This window comes from Genypterus blacodes, unplaced genomic scaffold, assembly GCF_046128005.1.
Source record: "Genypterus blacodes isolate CSIRO-AG114 ecotype Tasmania unplaced genomic scaffold, CSIRO-AGI_Gbla_v1 ptg000030l_1, whole genome shotgun sequence".
NCBI classification, from domain to species: Eukaryota; Metazoa; Chordata; class Actinopteri; order Ophidiiformes; family Ophidiidae; genus Genypterus; species Genypterus blacodes.
The window spans coordinates 596338-616692 of NW_027466843.1; the positions used below are offsets into that span (position 1 = coordinate 596338).

The 20355-nt window shown below is 43.9% G+C and overlaps 1 protein-coding gene and 2 non-coding genes across 5 annotated transcripts in view; all 3 read right to left on the bottom strand.

The window, feature by feature from the left end:
* The window catches only part of htt (huntingtin), a 31460-nt gene that overhangs the window by 5240 nt on the left and 5865 nt on the right, over window positions 1-20355 (bottom strand). For 2 of the 3 annotated variants that reach the window (XM_076145786.1, XM_076145785.1), the window contains exons 10-62: window positions 19497-19574; window positions 18735-19120; window positions 16734-16860; window positions 16527-16642; window positions 16312-16423; window positions 16031-16168; window positions 15784-15942; window positions 15560-15657; window positions 15341-15480; window positions 15178-15241; window positions 14962-15062; window positions 14668-14814; window positions 14390-14510; window positions 14123-14268; window positions 13780-13958; window positions 13371-13591; window positions 12910-13036; window positions 12697-12821; window positions 12205-12315; window positions 12031-12108; window positions 11317-11540; window positions 11121-11199; window positions 10817-10978; window positions 10674-10729; window positions 10407-10555; window positions 10102-10238; window positions 9867-9983; window positions 9552-9674; window positions 9131-9387; window positions 8486-8628; window positions 8067-8295; window positions 7777-7918; window positions 7404-7583; window positions 7008-7184; window positions 6806-6882; window positions 6545-6680; window positions 6270-6392; window positions 5875-6082; window positions 5622-5767; window positions 5237-5414; window positions 5009-5110; window positions 4672-4856; window positions 4409-4535; window positions 4203-4306; window positions 3873-4027; window positions 3656-3795; window positions 3477-3559; window positions 3236-3366; window positions 2995-3127; window positions 2546-2701; window positions 2140-2330; window positions 1701-1815; window positions 1333-1546 (exon numbers count right to left, since the gene is read on the bottom strand). In XM_076145786.1, coding sequence (XP_076001901.1) covers window positions 1333-1546; window positions 1701-1815; window positions 2140-2330; window positions 2546-2701; window positions 2995-3127; window positions 3236-3366; window positions 3477-3559; window positions 3656-3795; window positions 3873-4027; window positions 4203-4306; window positions 4409-4535; window positions 4672-4856; window positions 5009-5110; window positions 5237-5414; window positions 5622-5767; window positions 5875-6082; window positions 6270-6392; window positions 6545-6680; window positions 6806-6882; window positions 7008-7184; window positions 7404-7583; window positions 7777-7918; window positions 8067-8295; window positions 8486-8628; window positions 9131-9387; window positions 9552-9674; window positions 9867-9983; window positions 10102-10238; window positions 10407-10555; window positions 10674-10729; window positions 10817-10978; window positions 11121-11199; window positions 11317-11540; window positions 12031-12108; window positions 12205-12315; window positions 12697-12821; window positions 12910-13036; window positions 13371-13591; window positions 13780-13958; window positions 14123-14268; window positions 14390-14510; window positions 14668-14814; window positions 14962-15062; window positions 15178-15241; window positions 15341-15480; window positions 15560-15657; window positions 15784-15942; window positions 16031-16168; window positions 16312-16423; window positions 16527-16642; window positions 16734-16860; window positions 18735-19120; window positions 19497-19574 — 7653 coding nt within the window. Of the gene's footprint in view, window positions 1-1332; window positions 1547-1700; window positions 1816-2139; window positions 2331-2545; window positions 2702-2994; window positions 3128-3235; window positions 3367-3476; window positions 3563-3655; window positions 3796-3872; window positions 4028-4202; window positions 4307-4408; window positions 4536-4671; window positions 4857-5008; window positions 5111-5236; window positions 5415-5621; window positions 5768-5874; window positions 6083-6269; window positions 6393-6544; window positions 6681-6805; window positions 6883-7007; window positions 7185-7403; window positions 7584-7776; window positions 7919-8066; window positions 8296-8485; window positions 8629-9130; window positions 9388-9551; window positions 9675-9866; window positions 9984-10101; window positions 10239-10406; window positions 10556-10673; window positions 10730-10816; window positions 10979-11120; window positions 11200-11316; window positions 11541-12030; window positions 12109-12204; window positions 12316-12696; window positions 12822-12909; window positions 13037-13370; window positions 13592-13779; window positions 13959-14122; window positions 14269-14389; window positions 14511-14667; window positions 14815-14961; window positions 15063-15177; window positions 15242-15340; window positions 15481-15559; window positions 15658-15783; window positions 15943-16030; window positions 16169-16311; window positions 16424-16526; window positions 16643-16733; window positions 16861-18734; window positions 19121-19496; window positions 19575-20355 lie in introns of all 3 variants that reach the window. The other variant, XM_076145784.1, reaches the window with a different exon arrangement.
* Window positions 8912-9041, bottom strand: LOC142994963 (small Cajal body-specific RNA 14). Its single transcript, XR_012961465.1, has one exon.
* On the bottom strand, window positions 11830-11959 carry LOC142994964 (small Cajal body-specific RNA 14). Its single transcript, XR_012961466.1, has one exon.

Here is a 20355-nt window from a genome sequence, read left to right on the forward strand (position 1 = left end):
TTGGAAAGATGGAACACTGACAGTACTTTTACTCCCACACAAAACTCCAATGTTTGCAAGCCATATACAGTACATAAGTACCATTAAATAGAATTTTCTTGTTTGCCAAATATATACGCCGACGTATTACTCAATCGGAGAATAAGGGAGAGTCCGCCAGATGAGGAATGGTTGCATACTCCGATTATGACATAATGGAACGTTTACATGCTTGAACAAATTACTTTACTACAAAATCACATGATGTAAGGCAGCATTGATTTAGCCAATTATGGTGTTTACATCACATTTTTAATTGCTTTATTACCATTAATCTGAGTAGAAGACAAGTTTGAATGCATGTTTAGACATACAAGATGTAAAAGCAAGTAAAGTATTTTACTTCAAGTATGTAGGTTCCGGGACACTGGTCATAACAGGGCCCACCCGTACTCGACCCGTGTGTTACAGGAGTGGCCATAGCAGTAGACTAAAGGAAAGTTCAGGTGGGTAATCTGCCATCTTATACAGGAACATCTACAGTCTACTACTACAAATTGACAATTTAACTCTGTACATTAACCTAAAGCTGATTTGCATCAGCATGTATCTCATAAAAGTTTGTTTGCATGCAGACGTCTAGTTGCATGCAATAGTGGCATGCACATTCAGGCATAAACTACTCAATTAGTATTTCAGTAGGTTGGCAGAAAACATTTCAAGTTAGGCGCATCACAGTTCTCATCTTAATCCTCAGGATGGAGTGGCCCTACATAGACAAATGTGTGACTTGCTGGTGCACCAACAATCATGTATAAAGACTAACAATGAAAGAGAGGAGGGCCATCTTTGAATAAACGAAAAGTAACATCAATTACAGTTTTAACCATTTGGGGTGTTGAGAAGGGCCCTCACTGCATAGCAATAATAGATTTCCTTGGTTTAGGAGGAAGAATAACCATCTCTTCACAGAGTGCATTTAATTAAGAATGTTTAATGTGAATGCACGCTCAGAAAAGAAGGGGTTAAAAGGAAAGACGAACTGAGACGCAGCATAACTTACGCACAATTATTCAGTAATCGTAAAGTTTCCGGTTGAGTAAACCTAACTAGGGCGAGTAATTCATCAGCAGCGGCGACAATAAAGCAGTACAACGCCGCCACAGTGTCCATGCTGGTGAGTTAGCCAGCTTGCTGGATTCTATAGTGACCTTGCAATGAGTATCCAATATCAGTGAGTTGCAGCACCAGTCCAAATATTGTAGATGCTGGTGAATTAGCCAGCATGCAAGACACTAGAGTGAATTTTTTAGTGGATTTTAGATGCGTCAGTCAATTCAGCATCACACTTACCAGTGTACATGCAGGTGAGCATGAGACCCAGCGCAGCCATGGCTCTGTGGGGTGACGGCATGTTGACTCGATCCACACTGAGTTTAACCAGTGCTTCTCCGTCCACTCTGGACAACTGCTCAGACAGTAGGAGGCGCTCCAAACCCCGCAGCACACAGTGATAGATGACAGAGGGTGTGGCGTCCTCACTGGCTGACACCATCACGCCACACACCTAAGAGGAGGACAGACAGAGGAAAGACAACGCAGCAGTAAAAGAAAAGGGAGTCATAAACATGTAGAGAATGAATGAATAAATGTGAATGTTTTCTGTTGGTGACATAAGCGATTGCTAAATGCATTACCTTTAACGAATACAAATAGATTACCTGTATAATCCCGGCAATAAATTCAGCTCCTACATCCAGAGGATAGTTCTCCATCATGTAAAACGCCACTGCACACATCACCAACACATGCTGCTGGTTATGCAGATTCACACAACTACAGGAGACAGAAGAAGACGCACATATTTACATGGAGAGAATGCACCACACTTCAGATAAAAGGAAAAGCAGTTGCCAGTTACATGAAAAGTAAAGGGAAGCGCCTAGTGGTAAAGAATTACAACCAGTTTAATACAGGTGGATGAAACAAACTGATTTCAGTTAGTTAACCGCTGCGGTATAAGTGGATCTGAAAATCAAACATTCTGGCTCCCTGATGCTCTTTCGGCATCACTTCAGCTCATCAGATGATTAAATTAGTTCAGCACGAGTGTGTTCTTCGGTGGAGAGAAGAGGTAGAGAATGCAAAGCTGAAACTCACTGAGCAATAGCCCTAAGGTTTGACAGCAGATAGTCGGAGACAGTGGGGATGAGCTGTTTGGCCGTGTCATCTAGTAGGTCACACTCCAACACATACAGGACGCCGTGCAGAGCCCCCATGCGGCTGGGAAGATGGGTGCTACGCAGCGTCGTCTCCAGAAGGCGACACACAGGCTCTGCTATGACCTTGTCCTGGAATTATACAGCATATTCACATATTTGCTGTACAGGATGATGATAATAATTCATAATAAGTCACTTTGTAGATTTTCCATTTGACAACGTATCTCTTGATGTTTTATGAACCAAGTGTGTGTATTGTCTAGATAAAAGTCCAACAGCTTTAAGGTATCTTATTAACAATGATCTGGAACAGTAAAGCAGCAAATCTAGAGCGTTCTCCTCACCATGCCCAGGACAGCAGCAGCTTTGCAGATGGCAGGCACCAGGTATTGATTGAGGATCTCATCCTCTGGGGGGTGGAGCTTCTGTAGTTCCATCAGGGTGGAGAACATCATGTCAAACTGGTTCCTCTCTGTGAAAAGGTCCGATACTGCCAGCAACTGCATGGAGTGACAACAGGGAGGTAATGGAGAGAGCGAGGGAGAGAGGTGAGCTGATAAGTGATGAAGATGAAATTCGACCCTGCCCTAGGAACATGCAGGATGGCACTCTGAAGCGTCTTAAAAAAAAAACACATTGTGTCCTGGACCTATTCTTGTCTGATCACCTCAAACTTAATACATTTTTAAACTCTATTTACATTTATAGACAGGCGTTTACTGACTAGCATCTGACACTGGCAGACATCTATGCGCAGAATGACGGTGTCATTATCATCATCATCTTTGCTCACCGATCGGACCACTTCACTGATGAGCATGGTGGGAGTCCTCCTGTTAATCGGGGAGCCCGGGATCAGCCACTGGCTGTAGAGCTCCAAAAGAAACTGGGAACATGAGTGAATGTCGACACCTGCGCGGTGCTTCCTGAAGATACACAGACAGGGGAAATCAGATTGTGATTTAAGTGGTGAAATGTATATATGCAAGTGTGAGCGTGAGTGAGTGTAGGAATGTCTGAGTTATGTGTCTGACCTTGAATTGATGGGAGATATGGGTGGGGAGGCGGGAGCCGGAGTGTCTGCCTCATCTTCCTCATCTTCTCCCCATTCTTCCTCTCTCAAGGGAGTGATGTTGTTGCCAAGCCACACTGAATGAATCGATACCTGTAAAGTGCATTTAAAATTATGGTTCTGAAAATCTACTAACTACAGAGTATAATTCAGGCAGTTGTAGATAAAGGGGGGGGGGGGGGGGGGGTTATCTGTGCTCTTGCCTGTCCCAGTTTGTAGTCCATGTTGCCCATCTCCCTTTCTGTGTTAATCTGGAGCAGCAGCTTCTCATGGCTGATCAGTGTGCCTGCTGAAACAAATTAAAATGAACAAAACATTACAGTGTGAAGTGACAGAGCAGCAACTGAAAGGTTGATGAGCTGCGTGTGTGTGTCTGCATTACCAGCAGAGGCTGCTGACAGTGAGGGCACCGGATCCCAGGCATGGTAGGGATGATGCGTGTGAACATTGTCTCTCTTTGACACAAGAGCCTGAATTTCTCTCTCCACCTCACCCCTAATCACAGCAAGTTTCCTACCAAACCTGGACACACAGAAACAAAATGTAATAAGGTCACATTTTTTTGGGTATCATGCTGGCATTAAATTCTGGAGCTGTACCGTGTGTCCAGGGCTTTAAGGCTCTTGTTGCGGGGCTGCTGTTCCAGACAGCTGACTGCAGGGTTGCCAGCAGTTGGCAGAGTCATTGCACTGAGCACCAGGCTAGTGATGGCCTGCACTGCTAATACATTCAACTGCGTACGCTCCAAGTCCTCCTGGGGGGAAAAGAATGTAAGAAAGAAAAGGTGTCAAGAATTAATTTTATTCCGCAAACTAATGAATGAATTGTGATTTTCCTGTCATGTGTTATTCTTGTGATTTATCTGTGCCTAGTATGTAGGCAGACAGTTGTAATGAACCGTTTTGTGATCTGAACAGCGTTGTGTGTACCTCTTGCTGTGCCTCCTCCTCTTGGTCCATAGTGATAGGCTGGGTGACCAGCACCCCCAGCAGGGTGGCCCAGGTCTCCTCAAACTGAGTCCTGCTGCTCCATCCTTTACACACAGGTCCAAACAGATAAGAGATTTGCAGATTAGAGTTCACTCTATGAACTGACAAGGAAAGGGACATTGTATTACTGTCTGTCATTCTTTTACCCAGTGTATTGATGCGATAGAGGAACTCTCTAAAAACATCCTTTTCATGGAGGAAGTCCACAGGAATCTCAGGCAGTGTTGTGCCATACTCTCCTCCTAGCTGTGGGGACCAGCCCAGTTTCCACACCTACCACATTCAATTAGAACAAGCATATTAACACTGTAGTCACCATTAAATTAAGTGGGTAGACATTATGTCAGTATGAATACACTCATTTATTCATACACACTACAAGCACAATCATGTTCACACACAGACTGACCAGTGGAGGTACTCTGGTGAAGCTGTTGACCAGAGGCAGTCGGGAAAGACTGATAACAATGTTACGCAAGGTTGGTGTGAGGAAAGCAGGAATTGCACGGTTGCTGTCGTGACCCAGTGCCAGGATGTCCTGTAAGCCTTCTACCAGCTCTGCCATGATCTCACATGCTTGCCTCTCATGGGCATCTACAACACAGAGGGAATCTGTAATTGTTTTTCCGGTGATGCAATACAAAAAAATCATCCGTTTTCCAGTGTACACAGAGTAGCAAGGCATAAATATTGAAATGCTAAATTAAACAAGTCTTCAGCTATCAGTGCTTGAAGCGAATGCTCACTGTCAGCTTGTGGCAAGTCCACTTGGTTTCCTTCAGAGTCTCTGTCTGCCTTCACTCTCTTCCTCCCTGGATGTAACAGCTGGTCGCCAGGACTCACTGCCACTGAGAAACAAAAGGCACAAACTGAGAGGGATGCTTGGATAATTGTTGAAATACCAACACAGCTGTTTAGATATTCAAACTTGACTCAATCGTAAGGAAAGTTGAAAAACTTGCCCAACTCATTACCTGCAACAATGATGAAGTGTAGACAGTAGATGAGGGAGCAGGTGTGTGTGGTGTACTGAGGGGTGGACAGCTTGTTCCAGACACAGGGCTGCTGTAAGGCCAGACAGAGGCAGGACAGAGCCCACTGGAGGTCCACGCTCAGAGGCAACGAGTCCTGGAGAAGACGCCACACTATCACCTAGGAAAAGAGACGGTCAAGAGAAGGATTTAAAAATGTCAAAGAATGCTGACAAACAGACTCACAGGTATATTAGGAAGCAATATATTCAATATATAGAATTCATTTGTTTTTAATCATAACTCAGATGATCCACATTGATAATCAATCAACAAAGTATACTAACTGCTCAATGGATAAGTGAATTACAGACTGCATATCATTTACCTCAGTGGCCATGCAGGTGAACGTTGTGATCAGGTGTTCCTTGTCAGAGGGAATATGTAGCGAGGAGGGCGGCTGGTTTGCATTCAGCAGGTACTGTGATAGAGCTCTGCACAGTGACAGAACCCTGGGATAGAAACCTGACTTGTCTGAAAAATAAAGACCGACAGCAAATGCATGAATGACAGAACATGACTGTTAAATCAAAGGAATTCCACAGCTCCGTTTTCACGTCGTCTTTCCCTCCAACTCTCACCATAGACATCAGCCAGTTGAACCCAGTAGGGCTGTGGCTGGGAGGGCGGCAGGAAGGACTGATGTGGGGCAGGAAGTGATCGAGTGACCTCCTCCAGTTGCTCCAGGGTCACCTGCGAGGCTGTCTCCAATAACAATGACCCTTGACCCCGCGCTAACCGCTGCATGCCCATACTCAGGCTTGGACACAGCAGGCTTAGGTTGAATTCCTTAAAAAAAGACAACAGATTTGGGTTTGAAAGTGTGAATACAGAATAAGTAAAAATCTAATAGGTGTAGATAAGTCAACGCTGAGGTGATTTATGTTACAATATATTTCACATAATGCTTACTGTAATCTGAAATTTGCTTGCATAATAAAAAGGGACATACATTTGTGTATCTGCGTTTGTGTACCTTGCAAATCATGATGCTGAAGAGATCAGTTGGAGGTAGTTTGGTAAGGAGTTCTGTTGCTTCCAAGAGTGATCCATCTCCACAAAGACAGCACTGAGACTTCACCAGTGCCACATACCACTCCTACAGATATCAAATCATTTAGTTAAATTTCAAGCTGTGGTTAGCTTCTCAAAAGTAATTTCTTATCATTATGAAAACTTTGTGTAGTTAGCAAGATTCAAGCCCGTCATGCCCGACATAAAAATGCATTCCTATATTTTCTAAAGCCTTACCTTATCTGCAATGACCACTTCAGGGGCAGGTGGTGGATCCCCATCCAAGGGGTGTGAGGTGATGGGAGGGACGGGGCTACTGGTGTCGGCAACAGTTGCTCTGAACCTGTCCAGCAGGGAGAAGAACCTCTGATGCCTGTGAAAGGATAGATGATCAGGTGATAAAATTGGCCAAGCACAGAAATACAATGTACAGTAATACAAAGAGGAGGGAAACTATCCATAAACTAAAAATTAAATTAATAATTGCAACTCCATTACCTCTGAGCCAGGCCACTGGTCTGGAGGTATTCCTGGATTCTGTCCAGCTCCTCCACAGGTAACTGGGCTATACTGTTCTGGAGGGTGAAAGTAACGAGAGTCACCTATTCAATAACCACTTTCGATCACATACTAATCATAATTAATTACATGTGCAGTGCACTTACAAATTCCATCTCACAAGAAATGCCCACAGTTATACCTGTAGTGTCTCAGCCAGCAGCATCTCCACTCTGCGGCAAGCCAACGTGTCAACCATGCGGGCCAGAACCCTGAAGGGTGTACTGAGGAGCTTATCCACATACAGCATCAGCAGGGAGCCAGACTGGCTCAGGTGGATGCCTTCCAAACACTGCAGGGTCTTCTTCAACATGGTCGGCTACAATGAAGAAGGCGAAAACAGGGCAAAGATCCAAGTAGTAGGAAGTAGTAGAGGGAGGGAGAGAAAGGAAAGTAGAATGAGAGGAAGAGGAATATAGTAAGGCAGAAGGGCAGAGAAAGAATATCAAGATCAATGGGAAAGTGGTGGGTAATAAATAAACAGGATCAATTCTTAATTAAAAGAAATGCTGGGAAGCTCTTGAAGGTGTGATCTCACAGTAGAAAGGTTGTCACAGCGGGACTGGATGGCCTGGATGAAGAGGCCACTGGCAGCCGAGTTGCGGTGCACAGCACTGATGAAATCCTGCACTGGAGGCTCATGGGAAAGGCTGATGAGGTCGCGTACATGGTTCACAATCAGCCAGGTAAGGTGCTCTGAGTCATGGAGGTTCTGACACTACAGACACATATTAGAAATATAAGACAGTTTGTCCAAAATAGGATGTGTTTTTTTCCCCCCCCACATAAATCGATTCAAACAGCACCATACAAAGACGGCAGTGAGAGAGAAAACTTGGACAAATGGATGATTATCTACAAAGCAAAGGTTTCCAACTAGGAATAGTGTGTCATTAATTGAAGAGTCTCACCACATAGTCACAGAATAGGATGAGGGCTCCTCTGCGCACAATCTCTCTGTTGACCATGGTGAGTTGCGACTCAGGCTTGTCCTCCTCTCCTTCCCCTGAAGAGTGAGGACTTAGCAGCTTAGTGCACGACAGGCTTTGTCTCCTGATGAAGGGAAAGAGACAGGTGGAGAGGAACAGACAGAATATACAGTGCTGAGTGAAACATCTTCTACAAGCCCCTTGATATTGTGTTTAAGTTCTATTGAACGTGTGTCTGTGTCATTTATGGTCAGCTACCACTCTGTACTCACCTGGGTGTTTGGTGAACCTCAGCCCACCAGGAATAGTTGGTATAATTAATGATGAGGAGGACCTGGCACCAGAGCAGCACCAAGGAGGGGTGGGTGGTAATCAGGCACTGTACCATACTGTTCAGACTCTCCAGGGTATAGAAGAGGCTGGTGTCAGGGCCAGCCTGTCCACCGCCACTCTCACCTTTCAAAAGGCGGCTGGCTGCAGTCGTAATCCTGCGAAACATTCCTGGAAGAAAAATTAAATTGCGGCTTGTTCTTATATTAAGGACTTAAAATCGTAGTGCAAGTAGCTCACCATGCACTGGGTGTGTAGAAAATGATTCTAAATTTAAATTTCCACCAATTTAGAAACCAACACTGGAAACGATGCTTCTCGCATCCAGATTAACAGAGTTCAAGAATTGATATGTGCTCACCACTTTTGAAGATGTGTATGAGACACATAAGCAGTGTGCCCAGCTGCTGGCAGTAGAAGGTTTGTTGCTGCTCTGTAATGTCCACTTTGATCCGCCTGGAGGAAATGTCATCCAGCAACACACCTACTAGCTGGAGCAAGAACCTGAAAGAAACAGAAATTACATAAGTGAGATCAACGGGTAAACATATTTCATAGTATAAAAAAGGTAAAGGTTCAAACTTCAATAGCTAAAACAATGTGTGTCTACAAGTGTATAATGCCAAGAACCTCTGCAGGCTTGAGCATCTTTAACATTTGTAATAATAATACAAAAATACACTTATGGATTTAGTTAATGCAGAATATATTCACTGTTGCGAAAAATGCAAAGCTGTGCCAAAAGCTGCAGGTAAGATAGAAATCTGATTAGGATATGGATAGTGTGTATGTATGGAACCATCGCACAGGGAAACCAAAGACTTTAGGGGCCCTGTCGGTATGTACCAGCCTCGCTCTGTGTGGAGCCACATCAGCTGCAGCACACTGCTCAGTGCTGGAACCATAAAGACTGCCACACACAATAACTGTAAAAAGACCCAACACATATGACCACACACACAGTATAGTATAAATGCATCAACAGCGTCCTCCTCCATTCACTAACCTGGCAAAGGTTTCCTCAGGTTGGGCTTTTTGTGCTTCACCATTATTCTCCTGGTTACCAAAGGTGATAGCAGGCAGATCCTCTGTGGAGGGGCTATGCTGATGGAGGTGGCGGATTATTTGACAGGATAGGAAGTGTGGTGAGAGCGAGAGCTCATGGACCCGGGATAGGACAATGTCCTCAGTGGACTGAGAGACAAGCACCCGGAGCACTGCCAGGATGCCAGACACCCACAGCTGGACTGTAGCTACTGATGCCTGAGGGAGCAGAGGATTTCAAATCAGAGTTTATATTCAATATAACACATGTAAATGCATTTTCCATTTGTCTTTCATATTGTACATTCAAATTCAATGTTACTTCTGTTTAAAAAGTCAGTTGAATAAATGTTGAAAATCTGGTTTGTGTGTTCATGCCTCACCATGGTGGCTGGGATAGTGAACATACTCTTGAGCAGCATGTCTACAGGCCTAAGGGAGGAAGGTGCCACAGTCTCAAAAAGAGTGTTCAACACTCCCAACGCCTCAGGGGAGTCCAAGTGCATCTGTGATAACACAAAACACAGAACTGTTGGCACAGGGCAGATATTTTGGGGGACTGACGTAAAGTATATACAAACTGGTATTCCTTACAGTGCAGTGAAACTGTTATTTGTGACTGTATACCGAGATGTTAAACTTACCTACTCAATAAATAATTTGAATACATGTCAAGTTATCACACACAAGACTCTTACCTGTTGCTTTCCGATCATAGGAAGAATGACATCGGCAATTTGCCTGGACAGTCTCTTCCACTTGTCCTCATTCTCTTTGTGACACTGCTGTAGTACAAGGATGAACATCTCCAGCACCTAAAATACAGACGCATATAAAGAGTGTATTCGGGAAACACTGGATCTAAACTGAATAAAATATTTTTTGATATGGTAGCGCATGTTTGTGTATGTTTGCATCCATTTGTGACCACACCTGGTGATACTGTATGAGTCTGAGCAGCATTGACACCACCACTTCTTTCTGTGTATCCAGCTCTTTGCCTGCGTCTGCCTTGTTGGAGCCCCGCAAAACAAACAGGTCATGGACTATCGGTTGCAGGGCTGGAATGGCTGAGGAAGATGGTCTAATGTAGTTACTTCAATTTCATATCCACATGTGTCTAGTTTTATACTTGTTATGATGCTGGTGCTAATCCTTTTATCTTTAGGAATGTAGCAGGAAGGTGAAAGGAAACATTTCAGTAGAGAAAATTATTATAAGATTGGTGTTCAACTTACCATGTGTGACAGCTTTCCTTCCACTAGCCATGATGCCATCACATAGCTGGATGATCTTGGGGATGCTTATTATTTGTTTGGAATGGTAGCGCTCATAAGATAGCAGCACCAGGAAGAAGAAGATACTGGGAATGATGGCCTCTGAGTCTCTATAAGAAAGGTGCAATGGGTATCATCATTTACAGGAATGCTGCACACAAAATGGAAGGAAAATACCAAACAGAGAGCAATCAGAGATATATTGGCTATTAAAACTGTCGAACTCACCTGAACTGACCCACTTCAATATACTCAAATTGCTTCAGAACAAAGCCTATGAATACCTGAAACACAAAATGCCTTTGTAAGGGTGAAAATTCCCAGAAATTGTTGGTATGGCCTTATGCGTGCGCCCATGTGACTGTGTGTACCTGATCTGAGTCCAGGAGGCAATAGTTAACTCTGAGCTGCACAAGCTGGGCTAGCAGGTCGAGTACTTGTCTCTGCAGGGCCACAGAAGTGCTGGTGGTGTACTGTTTCAAAGCTTTGATCACCAGTGGCTCAAAGAGACGAATATGGTTGTGGATGGCATTCTAGGAAAACGATAACAATATAATTTCACACAAGCAAAGTAACAAAGATCTTGTAAGATTGCATGATAAAACCCTTTGTCTCTTATTCAATGACTTCAATACAGCAAATAAAACTGAGAAAGCAACAGCAATGCAAGCTTACCTTATCTCCTCTGTGGCGTGTTACATTTGTGATGTTGGACCTCAGCAAGTTGGACGCTTTCTGCATTACATCAAACCATCTAGAAGTGAAGACAAAAAGACAACTGAAATGTCTTATGTGGATTCATCAATTACACACATTACATTACATGTCACATTACACACACACACACTGTCTGTGTGCAGCTACTACCTACCCCGAGGTGTCTTGGTCATGGTCAGCCTGCACCATATTACGAAGACTGGCATCAGCCAGGGCCTGCGTGAAGTGTGTGTAGGGTGCCATGAAACAGTAGTGATATAGGCCTGGTCGCAGGCTGGATGAGCCCAGACGAAGAGCCTTTCCCTGGGATCGGCTAGGCCCACTCAGAGCCCCCTCATACTGGGATGACAGGTTGGTGCCAAACAGAGTCTTCAATAGCTACAAAAAACAAGGAATTCTTTAGCGACTACAGAAGAACAGTTTAATGCTGCCAATGTCATTGTTGTGTTAAATACACTGATGGTAATCAAACAGTTTTAAATTCTTGTCTACAAGTGTATAATGCCAAGAACCTCTGCATGTTTTAGAATCTTTGACATTTGTAAAAATAAATACACTGCAATAAATGTATTTAATGCAAAATATAAATTTACTGTTGTGAAAAATGCAAAGCTGTGCCAAAAGCTGCAGGTAAGATAGAAATCTGATTAGGATATTGGATAGTGTGTATGTATGGAACCATCGCACAGGGAAACCAAAGATTTTAGGGGCCCCGTCGGTATGTACCAGCCTCGCTCTGTGTGGAGCCACTTCAGCTGCAGCACACTGCTCAGTGCTGGAACCATAAAGACTGCCACACACAATAACTGTAAAAAGAGCCAACACATATGACCACACACACATACAGAACCAAAAGACGCAAACTAACCTGCTGTACACAGACAGTGGCCATGGTCGGTTCTCTGGAGAAGCAGGACTTGAGGTAGCCTAAAATTTCCTCCACACACTGACAGAAAATATGACATTGTTAAACCGATACCAATCAATATGAAAAATAGAGTGCCGATATCTGGCTTATAAAGAGGATTAAAATCCTCATTACCTTGCCGATGTCATGTAGTGTAGCCAGCTCCAGCAGCTGAGAAAGAACGTCAAGCGTGGAGCGCAGAAAACCTCCAAATTTCTCCTGGCTACTGTGGAGGTCCAGTGTCACCTTGGAGACACAAAACAATAAGGTAAAATATAAATCAACATATAAATCAACAACCGGACACCATAATTTAGGTAAATCTACAAAGCATAATTTCAAAGTGCATTAAAAATGCACCCTCTGAAGTCATACGCAGGCTCAAACCACTGTCCCCATAAGAACAGGTAAGATTATGTTAATGATCTGCCTCTTACAACATTTTAGATTTTGTGAGGCAGATTGTTTGTTTTTTTTCCTGACAAACTAACAAACAAAGAAATTTGGCACCGATTGGCCTTATTAAGTATGTGTTTACAATATAAACTAAGGATGATTTGTATTGTTTTTAAACTTATAAATCTTATGTGTACATGAGTGTGTGTATGAGAGTGAGTGTGCGCTGACCTTGTAGTTGGCATGTGTAGCTTTGAGGACATCGTGGAGCTTGAGGTAGGTTGGCAGGTGGTAGAAGTTGCCAAGGGTGGTGGATTTATTGACAGCTGTGGATGCAGCACTTTCTGCCTGCCTACCTGCTCACAATATATTGGTATTAGATGCATTTAACATTCACAGTGAATATCTGCGCCTGTGTAAGTATGTACTTTGGCATGCACATACCTGTATTGACCTCACTGCTTTTCTTTGGGCTCATAGAAACAGAGCTGGGCTCAGCCACATCTTTCTCCTTGCCTTTTCTGCGGATGGGACTGAGCGAGGGAGTGTTTGCTAGGGAGGGGAGGGTGGCCTACAAAAGACAGAAGAGAGTACTAAAATCTAGTGCTCAATACCGTGATATTCCTGAGTAGGTACTTGTGTAGTCATTCACAGAATCCATCCTCCACCATGTGCTAAATTGTGCTTTTGGCTAAATCAATTATTATACTGACTACTACCCTCTTTTCTTGATCAACTCAACACCCACAAAAAGCACTGGTTGGATGCTTAACTAGCCAAGAATGTACATCTTCAAATGTGAGGCCGAATCTGAAATGTGAATCTGAAACCCGTCGAGAAAAGACTGCGAAACTGCAAAAATTTCATTACTTAAATAAATAAAAGTCAAAACCTTCCATGGTTACCTTAACTGCTGGTCCGGGTGGAGTGTCATCCAGCACATGAGCACAGATGTTGAGAAGTTTGAGTAGGTGGGAGAAGAGCTGTTCCACCATGGCCACCAGGGAGCGCTCTGACAGGGCTGCCCATGGTTCCTCCATTTTAGGGGTTCCACTAGTGTTAGTGCTACCACCGTTTCCTTCTTCCTCTCCGGCCCAAGGGCTGCGCATGCATTTTGGAGCAACAGCTGGGAAGACAATTACAGCACAACTGGTTAAGAGTGATCGGCTATTGCTTTTGACGAAAGAAAAGCAAGGTTATAATGACAATAATTGTAATTTCACACAGCTTCTTGAACTTTTAGAAATGAATAAAACTGAGAGGAACATGTGCCATAAGAAACCCTTCAGCAAACTCTGAATGTACATTTCTCACCAGCAAGTAAGTTGCCAGAAAGCAACAAGGCATCCTGATGAGCGGAGAGGTCCAGTGGGAACCAAGCAGAAGAAAGTAAGGAGAGCACCATGTTGGCCATTCCAATTGTCAGAGTCCTCCGTTCAGTGTCAGGTAAAGAGGAGGTGGAAGAAGCTGGAGCAATGGTGGGCTGAGAAAGACTAAGAAGATGGAGAAGGAAAGCAATAAACTGTAAAGAACTGAAATGAGCCTGAAAATGCAAAATAATATCTTGTTTACGTCCAACTAGTACACCATTTGCGAAATACACAAAAGAATATGAACATGCATGACTAATCCTTCGTGCTTTGGCGTGTACACAGACCTGAGGGCCCTGCCCCTGCTGCGGTTGAGGCTAGAGCGGGAAGCGTAGCTACTACCCGAGCTAACATAGCCGCAGTGCCAGCCTGTGCTCCAAGTGCACACTGGGAATGCTGAAGCCAGGAGACACAGTGCCTCACAGCAGCCAAACTAGAGAGAAATTATAAACCAAGTAATGGATGTAAACCATTAAGCTGCCATACAACACACAGTGTAGTTACACAGTGAACAAAGAGACAGAGTAAAAACGTTTGAGTCAGTGAACGCTCACAGTCATCGCTCTGGAGGTGGAGGAGTTGAAAGCGTGGGAGACTGCTGTGATGACTCTGGACAGGTTGTTCTCCAATGTGACATCAGACACAGTGTTGGACAGGCTGTATCCTCGGTACGTCCTGGCAGAAAAGGTTACGATTTTTAATAGGTCAAAGCACACGGAGCTCCCGTTTGGTTTAGAAATTGAAGGGATTCATGACATTTCCTGGTCAGTCCATAGAAAGAGGCATGAAGGACCAAGATGTTAATGATCAGTGTGTGTACGTCTGACAATACCTTGTGATGGTGGTGACTGTAAACTGGGAAGGGGGTTGCGTCTCATGCATCAGCAGCTGCAGGTAGACAGAACTCTGATCCCGTGCAATAGCCACTACTGGGTCCGCTTGACCCTGGTCGCAATCGAAGAATAGCCTGGGAACCAGCCTGGCAGAGAGGGATAGACACACAAGTCATGTAGAGTTGTCTTACAGTAAGTAGCGTTTAAACTTCCTCTTCCAATATGTTACCATGCCAAGACCAAATGAGTAAAGACCTGTAGATAGGATGAAGTGAAGCTTATATAGAAGTTACCTGCTGACAGCAGAGGCTGCCACGTGCCGCACTCTGGGGTCATCATCTCCCAATAACCGGATGACCACATCACTCAGGACCCTGTCCTGAAGCCGCAGCCTCTAAACAGAGGGAATAAGAACAATAAATGACCACAAGTAGTAAATATACAGTACTAATATACAGTACTTCAACAACAATGACAATTCAGGAAAAGAAGGACATGGGGACCCTTACCCCAGTGAAGTGATGATCTCCTTTGTGCAAACTCTCATTTTTTTTCTCCAGGAAATTTACCAACCTGAGAAACAGGTAAGTTATACATTTATGCATTTAAATTGGTAAGTAATGCTTTGTGAACAGCATTATTAACTGAAGTCATCAAAATAAGTTTTCATACCTGAAATCCATCTCTGCTAAGGTCTCTAAGAGTTCCGTTCGAACAAGCCAATATGAAGAGTCCCTCAGACTCAGCAAGTCGATCATTAATTGCAGGCCCAGATCACTCAGAGTACTGCAGCACACAGTCATGATGCAGTGCTGAAACACAGATGTAACGGTCAGAATCATAAGCATACACAGCACACACAAACACAGGTCACACACTCATCTCTCTTACCCTTACTGCAGAGCAAGCCATTTTGCAGGTAACAGAGGATTCGTCTTTTAGAACTTTCTGAAGCAAAGGCACCAAGTCCACCAGGGACAGTGGGTTACCTGAAGACAAACATGGCAGAGGTGAGGACAAGTAATGGTATTTCACCTGTATTCAACCCTGAACTGCATTCAATTATCATCCAGTCAGCAAGACAAAGCGCCACACAAATATCTCCACACACTGACCTGTTGAACTCTGCACACTGGCCAGCCAGCTGTGTATGTTGTAACGTGTTTTGGTGAGTGCAGCCTGTATGATGGCTGCACAGAGGATCCCTGTGGCCCCTCTGATCTGGGGGTCCCCGTGGGCAATGAGTCCCAATACATCACTGATGTACTGTTGTTCTACAAGGACACAAAAGAAGTAAACTGTGAAGTCATCCCAAACCTCAACCTCTGGACCATATGCCCGTGTGTCACTTGTTGACCCTACCTTCAACTGGTATGCCGTCCAGCGGCTCCATGTAGAGCGAATTAAAGAATGCTTCAGGATGCAATGACGCTGCTGCCCCAATGCAGCTGACTGCCAGAGCTTTCACACTCACCCGCACTTCCTTGTCAGGGATCAGTCCTGAAGAAAAACAAATGTGAGACACTAAAATATCGGAAAGACAGAAATGCTTGTACAGGATTGATGGTGGGAAACCAGTAAAAATATTTTTGACAAAGAAATCCACTTTGTTGTCGTTTTGAGCAGTTCTGTGCATCACTCACCATTCTTTTGTCCCGTGAGCAGAAAGGAAGCAGCAAGAAGCCGTACACAATGTACCAATGGCTCCACCCCTTGGTCTGTGTAGTGTCCAATTGGACCCTTTATCCGTGATGGCTGAGAAAGGGGGAGGTAAGTCAAATGATTCCGTCGTCTTGCTTCATTTACCATCACTAAGTCTGAAACACTGGCTTGGAGGCGTCTGTGGGTGTGTCGTTACCTTATTGTCTGGTTCTGGTTCAGTTGGTTCATCCTTTGGTATAAAGCCCTCCACGCTGCTGTCCGAGGCTTGCCTGTTGTGACCTCGGCCTTCAAAGAGATGAGGCTTACTCAAAACTGCAAACACACAGAAATAAATTACCTACTTACTTAAATACTACTTCTTACTTCACCGCAGACAGGTATCTTTATGAATGCCAACACATACCCAATGCTGTGTGCGAAAATGGTTCTAGCTGCTCTTCCTGTGAAGAAGGTGCTGCTCCTTCATCTTCCTCATCCTGTAGGGTTCCGATCTGCATTCCAGAGTACTGGCTCTCACTGCCATCCAACACCTTAGATATGCACAAACACACAAAACAAAATCTCTCTAAAAAGGGAACTTGATCATATGACTCATTAAAAGTACAAACATGCAAACAATACCCAAATATTTCAGATTCATTCAAATGAATCGTTACTGAGTCACGTTTGTTGGGTTGAAAACTGATACAGTATCACAAACAACGACAAGATCACAAGTCAAAAATGAACCCCTGTTAAAATGCTAAAGAATCATGCTCGGGTACACACTGGGTAGAACAAATTGACTAGACCAGAAAGAGCACAAGCTTCAACTGGACAATTCTGGTTGTCACAGTTACTGATGCTTTAAAGCCAGAGGAAGAGCATGCATTTGGTCCAAAGACGCATGTGACTTTAAAATTAATACTGAATAATTCAGGGTGTGAATCCAGCAGGGAATCATTGTTGTGTAGACAAGTTTCCAGGCTCAGCAATTGAATGACTCAGGGAAAAGCTGTTGTTGGAGTGAGTTAAACCCACGGTCCAGCCTATTGCAGTTTTTCTTTCATCACTACTGCACTAGCTTATCAGTCTCATCAGTTTGTGAAATAATTCTCCAGCTTCAATCGAACACAACCTCAGCTGGCCTGTCTGTAGTCTCATTTTTGGCATATAGTCATACTACTAGCAAGACTTATGAACTACTTGTCCTTCAAGAAACAGATATATTTTGCCTATAGTGTCACAAAAGCTTATCACAATCTCTAGGAATACAAAATGTAATGACGAAATCCAATCTGAGGGAAAATGAGGGAATAGATAGCCATCATGCTTCCACTTTGAACTCTTCACAGCAAACCAGTACCATGAGGTGTTGGGTTTGCCCGTTTTTGCAAAGGACTTTGAAAAGCAGTTAAATTTTGGGAGGGAATCACGAAACAGAAAATGTAACCGAGGAAAAAAATAAAAAATAAAAAAAGAGTCCATAATGTATTATCATGCCAACAAAAGGAGAAAAGACATTTTGCACAAGGGGGCAGGGTGCACGGGTTTGAATTACAAGCGAACGAAACGAAAGTGCACGTAGAAAAGCAGGTCGCTCCCATTATGTTCAAGGTGTCCAATTGGCTGACCTTGTCGCTAGTGCTTGAAGAGGAAGTGGCATAGAAGGATGAGGAGCGGGAGAAAGAGAAAGAGGAGGATGAAGAAGAGGTGTAGACGGAAGAGTCGTCTGTGGCATCAGGACCCTCGGTGGAAGTGGGCGAGGGTGGAGACGGCTCAATCACTTGCGATAATGGAGTGCGCGACTGCGACGAAGGGGGGCAAGATCATAGAGGTAGAATTAGCAGAATGGACAAGCTCAAAAAACAATAGAATAGGGAGTTTAAACGCAGAAGGTGAGAGAAGATGTGTAATTTCTTTTTTTCCCCCATTTCCGTGCTGCTTAGTGTTGAAAAATTTCTTGCACTTTTGATTTCGATAAATGCTAATTTTCTTCATATTGTCCTCTTCATTGTGCCACTGGAGAATTATGTAATTAATTTCAACACTTTGCTATAGGGTCAATTGGCTTATTATCTATATTTTGAAACAATACTCCTAAATTATGATATTGCACATCCTCTCTTGACGTTCCAATGCAATTTGTAGCCAATGTGCCTTGAAGGTAATGGGCCTTCACACAAAATAATGAAAGTAGAAATGTCCATTCTACAAATCCCAATTCTATGATATGTAGCATCATTCAAAAACTGGCATTAAGAACAATATTCACAGGTATGAGAGATTAAATTCTAACACATTGAGCCTTTCAGTGCTATCCAAGGAACACCGTTGCTGTGAATTCTGCGTGAACACACAATTTTCAGAGACACGCACCGACTGTACTCGACACAATCACTTCACACACACAGTTAAAACTGACCAACTCTGCTACGTCAGAGGGAGTGACAGCCGAGTCCGGTCCCTCTGTGGTGGTCTGCGAGGAGTCACTGGGTGGCAGAGAGCGATCGTTAGTGCCCAACAGAGCTGCGCCCTCCCCAAGGGGCCCTCCCTCAGGCGTCGCGTTCTCTGGTGTGTTGTAGTCCGCCGTCTCTGGAGTGATGTTGGCCCCACCGCTAGAACTCCGACTCAACATGTCTTCCTCATTATCATTTGGCGACTCGGGCGTGCCAGAGGCAGATGTTCCGCCTCCGCCACCACCTTGTTCTGAGGAGACGCTGAGATCCACAGAATCGCCAGGCTGCAGGGAATGCTGGGAGGAGCGTGGCTGCTCGGTGATGATGTCCACCTGACCTGCAGTGGAGCCGTCTGTGCAAACGACGGACAGTGAAAATACACACGTCTGTCAACTGAAGATTATGTTTTCATTACTCAATCAGTGCCACAAGGATTCATTTTGACATCATGATTTGGAAAATGCATTCATGACAGAAAAGCCTCAGAAATGCAACAATTCAAACAATAATTCCAGGCCCACCAAACAATGAAATGTATGTAAAGACTCAAAGATGAGGCTACAGATGAGGTGATAGAATTTCACATTAAAACAAACAGACAATTACATGGGCCAATTAAACAAAATGATACGTAACAGTTAAATAATCCACAGCCAATAATGATGAAAAACCTCTACAGAAGTCTGCTCGTGTACTATACATTTTGCCTACTGGTGTGTGTGGCTCACCTGTGAAGACGCCAGCGGTGACCTCAGTCTTCTCAGGGTCATCCTCCAATCCATCCTCCTCCCCAGACAGCATTTTACCTAGAAAAAAAAAATCAGTTGCAAAGGTCAAAGGTTGCGGCAGCAGCATCACTGGAGAGGCAAGCAGGCTGAAACCAGGGTGGTGACAGTTTATTCCACTTAAATCAGAATATATTGGTTTGTATGGCTCATCAGCTCATTGGTGTCTGGCAATAGTTCCATAAAAATATGTTGAAGGTCTTTTGGATCCATAGTGTGGAAAACAATCTGCATTCCTACAATGTTGTGTGTTCAACGTTTTTGAATATGCTCCATGAACATTTCAATATGGTACACATGGAAAGATAGAATCCACAAGTATGTTAATGGGAAACCTGCCCACACCCTGACTGAAACATCATTAAAAAAGGGAAAATCTGTAGGAATAGAGAGCTGCATGGGGCCGATATTCTGTCCCTGTCAATCCCTTGCTTTCCCACTTTGTCACAGTTCGGGTGAAAACAAATATTTATTTCTACTTCAGAGAACTGCTTTTAAAACCCAATTATGGCAATTATATGACACAGATCCTTCCATTTGAACTGACAAAACAAGCTTGTTAGGGATCTCTTAGAGAGGTTACTGTGACCTAGCCAAGCTGTGATTATATTTCCTCCCCATTACCACAGAGGTAACAGAGGCATTTCATTACTGTTCTTCCGGGAATACCATTCATTGCCATCCCTGTGTGAACGCTTTACATTTTGTCCCCAACCCTGTGAATATGTGTGGCATAAGTGCTGTCCCTATCCCTGTGCAGCTCTCTAGCCAACAGTGGAGAGTGAAGAGTTAGAGTCTAGTC